Source organism: Phoenix dactylifera, chromosome 1 (genome assembly GCF_051530095.1).
Source record: "Phoenix dactylifera cultivar Ajwa chromosome 1, Ajwa_hap1_PhDact_Kaust_v1.1, whole genome shotgun sequence".
In the NCBI taxonomy this organism is placed as follows: domain Eukaryota; kingdom Viridiplantae; phylum Streptophyta; class Magnoliopsida; order Arecales; family Arecaceae; genus Phoenix; species Phoenix dactylifera.
The window spans coordinates 51117683-51122474 of record NC_143190.1 but is presented as its reverse complement, the minus strand read 5'-3'; the positions used below and the strand labels follow the sequence as shown (position 1 = coordinate 51122474).

Genomic DNA, 4792 nt, shown 5'->3' with positions numbered 1-4792 from the left:
TGAACGTTAAATCTGCTGAGCACCTGCTTCTCATTCAACAAACCCAGCAGGCTAATGAGCCTGGAAAATAATATTAAGTGTTGTTGCTGAAGCAAAGCAGATAAAAATAAATAAAAATAAATAAAAAAATCCTCCACAACATGCTGACTATTCTCCAAAAATAAGATTACCTCAATAACAAAGCACAAACAAGTATACAAGCTCCGTAGTACTATGTAATAGCTTCCATTACAACTAAAAAAGAAGCATCCAGCACATGTGATGGTGGGGTATTAAAAAAAGAAAAGAGCTTACAAGTCCATAGAGAAGTACTAAGAGGCTATGATGGATAAAATGTGGGCTGCATGTAAGAAACATAGCAAAAAGTTTTTTTTTTCCCATTTTCCAAAAGCATTAACCCTAATCAATAGGCGTCAACTCCAATACAGCATCAGGTGAAGCCTTTTGCAAGCTGAACAGTTCCTCCTGGAAGCGTGAAAATAAAGGTTTTTCCTTTTTTTTCAATGTGTAATTGATACTCATCTTTTCCAGAGCACATGCATTCATCAACAGAAATTTAGGAAAACCAATGCAATCCTCCACGAACCTATAATAGAAGATTAGTGTAGCAGTCTTCAGCCGATTCTGCACACACTCAGAAGGTATCTGTTTATCCCAATAATCTGCCTCAACGATTTCAGTGTATACATGGAACTTATCTATCTGTTACATTCAGAACAGGTTCAGAATACGTTTCACCAAAAATTGATACTAATGCAATGAAGAAATTATTCTGGACAACTTACCTCAACTGTAAGCTCTTGCAGATTTGGAGAACCATTGAGTAGGGATACTAAAATCGAAGCAAGATACTTGCCATTGAAGTGCATTTTCAGATCTAGCTTCTTCAACTGGATCAAGCGATGTTTGGAAGGCAAACTGACAAGTAATAGCCCTTGGAACTCCAAGCACTAGACAAAAGGAAAGGAAAATCGTAAGAAGAACAAATTCACTAACAACAATTAGCCTATAACGATGAATGGAAGCACGGGGCCAACCTCGGCAGCTTCAGTATCGAATACCAGTTTAAGGGTCTTAGTGTGGCCGAGCCCCACCAGTAACCACAGGAATCTGTTGATCTCGCTCACTTCTTCATCCTCGCTGTCCTCGCTGTCCTCGCTATCGCTCTCCACAATCTCACCCTCGGGATGATAAAATTCAGTGTTGGCGACGTCCTTCCAGTACAAATCTGCTTCGTGGTAGGAGTAGGAGACACTGACCGAATCCAAGCACGGGGCCTCCTCTACGAGAATGCCGAGGGGCCTGTGGGTGATGACCTCCAACCTGGAGAGCCTCCTGGAACATATCACGAGGTTCTTGACCTGGTAGCCATTGTAAACAATCAGATTCTCTAAGGCCCAGCAGCCGGATACCATCATCTCGAACTGCTCGTCGGTCATGACCACATCATCGAGCTCGAGGGTTCGGAGGCTCCGGAGGCCGGTGAAGTCGGAGGGGGCTGATAAACTGCACTTGTACAGGTACAGGCTGTTGATCGTTCTACAGGAGAACATGTGGGAGGATATCCTATAGGGGTCTTTCCCATAGTTGGCAATAGATAGATCTTCGAGGCCATCCTCGCAAAGCAGATGCATGATGCGATGCATATCTCCGTCAAATTGTTCACGGAATGAGATGGAAAGTTCGCAGCACTTGAGGGGGCAGCGGCGGGAGCGGAGGACATCGAAGATGGTGGCGAACTCGCGGGCAACGCTATCTGGTGATGACCTCCCACGATCGTAGAAGGAGGCGATTTTGAGGCAGGGAAGGAAGTAGAAGAGGTGCCTCCACCTCTTGGAGAGGATAGTGGTGGCGGCCGCGGATTCCATACTCAGATGTGAGAGGATGAGGAGGAGGATTTCCTCTGGGAGCTGGCTGATTCGATCCTCCTCTTGGCGTGAGGTGGTTTTCTTCTCCGGCGGCATCTCTGCTGTGAGGGCCATCCTCTCTCTGCTTCGAATCCGTGTTAAATCCGGCCTTCGAGAGTGTAAAAAAAGAGGTAAAAAAAAAATCCCTCCTGATCTCTGTTTTTTCAGAGACAAGAAGAAAAAGAACGACGAAGAAGAGGAGGAAAGGAAGGATTTAGATACCCTGATCTCTTCGTCGGTGAAGAAAGACCGGCAATGGAGCTTCACTTCAAAAGCCTTTTGCAATGTTGACCTCCGGGGTTGGCGAAAGGAGAGAGGGATTTTTCTTGGTTACACGAGGGAGAGGAATTGAGGGAGATGGAGTATGAGGGCTTTTTTTGTGGGGGGATGGGGAAGAGGAGAGGGAATCTCGCTGCTCAGTGAAGGCGGCGCGCTGGGTTGCATATTTATTGGATCATTTTGGGGCCCAAAATCGCATTTGCCGCCTCTAATATTTTAATTTCGAGAACAAGGCATCCTCTCCCTCCAAAACAGTTGGCTATATAGCCTATATCTGATTTTTTTCGAAGTAGCCTTTCTTTACCACCTTAGTGCTAGCCCAGTGAAAATGTAGCCTTACTCCAATTAAATAATTCTAAATTCGAAATATATAGACGTCAATTAAATTATAAAGACCGAATACTTTCTACTTAGATATGGGATCTGAAAAGGCATATCGCTTTGCTAGTAGTCTCAGTGGTGCCAGATGTGACGTACTCACACGTGGTATTCGTGCCGGAATTCAGAGAAATAACCGAACCGAGCCCATGGATGAGAAGGGTGTGAGCAACTAAATGATTCCGAATTCGAAACATATAGACGTCAATTAAATTATAAAGACCGCATACTTCCTGCTTGGATATGGGGTCTAAAAAGGCATATCGCTCTACTGGCAGTCTCAGTGGTGCCAGATGTGACGTACTCACACGTGGTATTCGTGCCGGAATCCAGAGAAATAACCGAACCGGGCCCATGAATGAGGAGGATATGAGTAAAACCGGCCGTGGTGCCCAACATACGGTCATTTTTGCCCGCATCGAACATTCTCCTAACGGGGTGGAGGCTCAGTGGAGGACTGTTATGCGGGGGTGGGCTTGTCCCTTCCTCTCTTTTTTTTTTTTTTTTTTTTTTTTTTTTTTACTTTAGGAAAAAAAAAAACCCTAGCCTTTGTCGTCCTGCCATGTATTTGTTTGGGAATCGGGATCCTCTCCAGTTCGGGGTTCGGGGTGAGTCTGGAGAGGCCTAATCTGTCAATCATGGAGAGGACCGTGATTGAAAGCCCTCTCTGTCCAAAAGATCTGCTCTTATTGTTAATCGGTCTTGAGAATGTTCCAGATATTTATATTGTTTCAGATGATTTACTTAACAAGAAACCTATCATCTTGGTTTCATTATTTTACTTTAAATATATGTTTGATTCATGATTAAAATCAAAATCAGAATAAATTAAAATAAAAATTAGAATGATAATATCTCTCTTAATATGTTTGATTCATGATCAAAATAGAATCAGGATTAAAATCAGTATCAAAATAAAATTGAATAATAAGAATTCAATTTTGAAGAATTGAGATGTTTTTGTTTTCTTCAAAATTAGAATGGAATAAAACTCCCTCCAGTTAAACAATCGGAATGGAAGCCATTCATTTTCATTCTCATTTCAAAATTGAAATCTCTCTTAATAATTTATTTGGCTATTTCCTACTACAGGCATGCGCTTGAGTTAAAAGTTAATAATTTCAAAAACTTTCAGAGATATCTCCAATACTCTAGTTTCTAATGTCAATTTACCAACCATCCCTTCAGTTTTCAAATTATGGTTAGAGTTGCCATGCAACCAAAGAAATGTTAGATACCCAAACAGTTTGTTCAACTACGGACCCCACTATTTTTCCATGCTTATGTATTGTATCGATTTATAATCGACAGTAACAACCTCATAAGATATTAAAATAAAGTCAATGACCAAAGGCTTAAACATTAGCAATCATTGAAAATTCTTTTGTGCTGCTTCAAAGAGTAGCAATCATTTATAATTCTTTTTTTTTTTGGAGAGAAGAGGAATAGGCTTTTTGTTTTTTAAATTTTGGTACCAGGGAAGCAAAGCTCGGTACTAAAGAAAAAAAGGGATATAGTCATATAGATCAACTGCTTAGAACCTATAGAAGATGCTTCCATAGCTTTCAGCAGCTAACAGGGAGGCCAGCTCTGAGGGTAAAAGAATCATACTCCACGAAATCCAAAACACCCTTTAAGCCTTTGTTTGCCAACCAATACGCCCACTGGTTCCCTTCCTGAAAATAAGCGATGCCTTGAAGATCTGCATTATTTTCTTAAGCTGCCAGATATCTCTCAAAAGAGTCTGCTGTTTGTAACCGAGTTATGATTATTAACCCACTGAACCACGCCTTATGAATCTCCTTCCAGCCATAGTTGAGACGCATTATACTTGTAACAAAAGGCAATACAAATACCATACCGAGCTGCTTGAAAGTCTGCCTCAGGTACTAAACAAAGAGGAGGTAGTCTAACTGAGGCTGAATTAGCTTACCAGTTACTATCATAAGCTCTAATAAGAGACCAGCTCCCACATATGAATCTCTCACTCATGCATATTCATCTTCCTTTTATCGCACCTTAATTCGGAACATAACATGGCCATACTACGGAGAGGTGCTGTCCATGATAACACAAAGCTAACCATTACATCTTAGCTTTCAAATCCAATTCCAATGAAATATAATAAATAAATAAAATCTAATTTCATCATCCATTAGATAACAAAACCAACACCGGTTTAGAGCATCTAAATCCAAATAAAAATACTAAAACCTATAATCCTCAAT

The 4792-nt window shown here is 41.2% G+C and overlaps 1 protein-coding gene across 1 annotated transcript; it reads right to left on the bottom strand.

Annotated features, from left to right (window-relative positions):
- On the bottom strand, positions 1-2325 carry LOC103696290 (FBD-associated F-box protein At3g52670-like). The gene is made up of 4 exons (XM_017840411.4): positions 2130-2325; positions 1038-2016; positions 786-950; positions 1-702 (listed from the first exon to the last, which is right to left on the bottom strand). Exons 2-4 carry the CDS (start codon positions 1980-1982, stop codon positions 400-402), a joined length of 1413 nt encoding a protein of 470 aa, XP_017695900.1. The 5' UTR covers positions 1983-2016; positions 2130-2325; the 3' UTR covers positions 1-399.
- Positions 2326-4792: the final 2467 nt, after the last annotated feature.

Excerpts from the sequence above, each read along its gene's own strand:
- LOC103696290 (XM_017840411.4), bottom strand. The coding sequence starts at position 1,982 with ATGGCCCTCACAGCAGAGATGCCGCCGGAGAAGAAAACCACCTCACGC. Across the intron at positions 951-1,037 it reads TCGATACTGAAGCTGCCGAG|TGCTTGGAGTTCCAAGGGCT; the intron begins GTTGGCCCCGTG and ends CCTTTTGTCTAG. Across the intron at positions 703-785 it reads TGCAAGAGCTTACAGTTGAG|ATAGATAAGTTCCATGTATA; the intron begins GTAAGTTGTCCA and ends TGAATGTAACAG.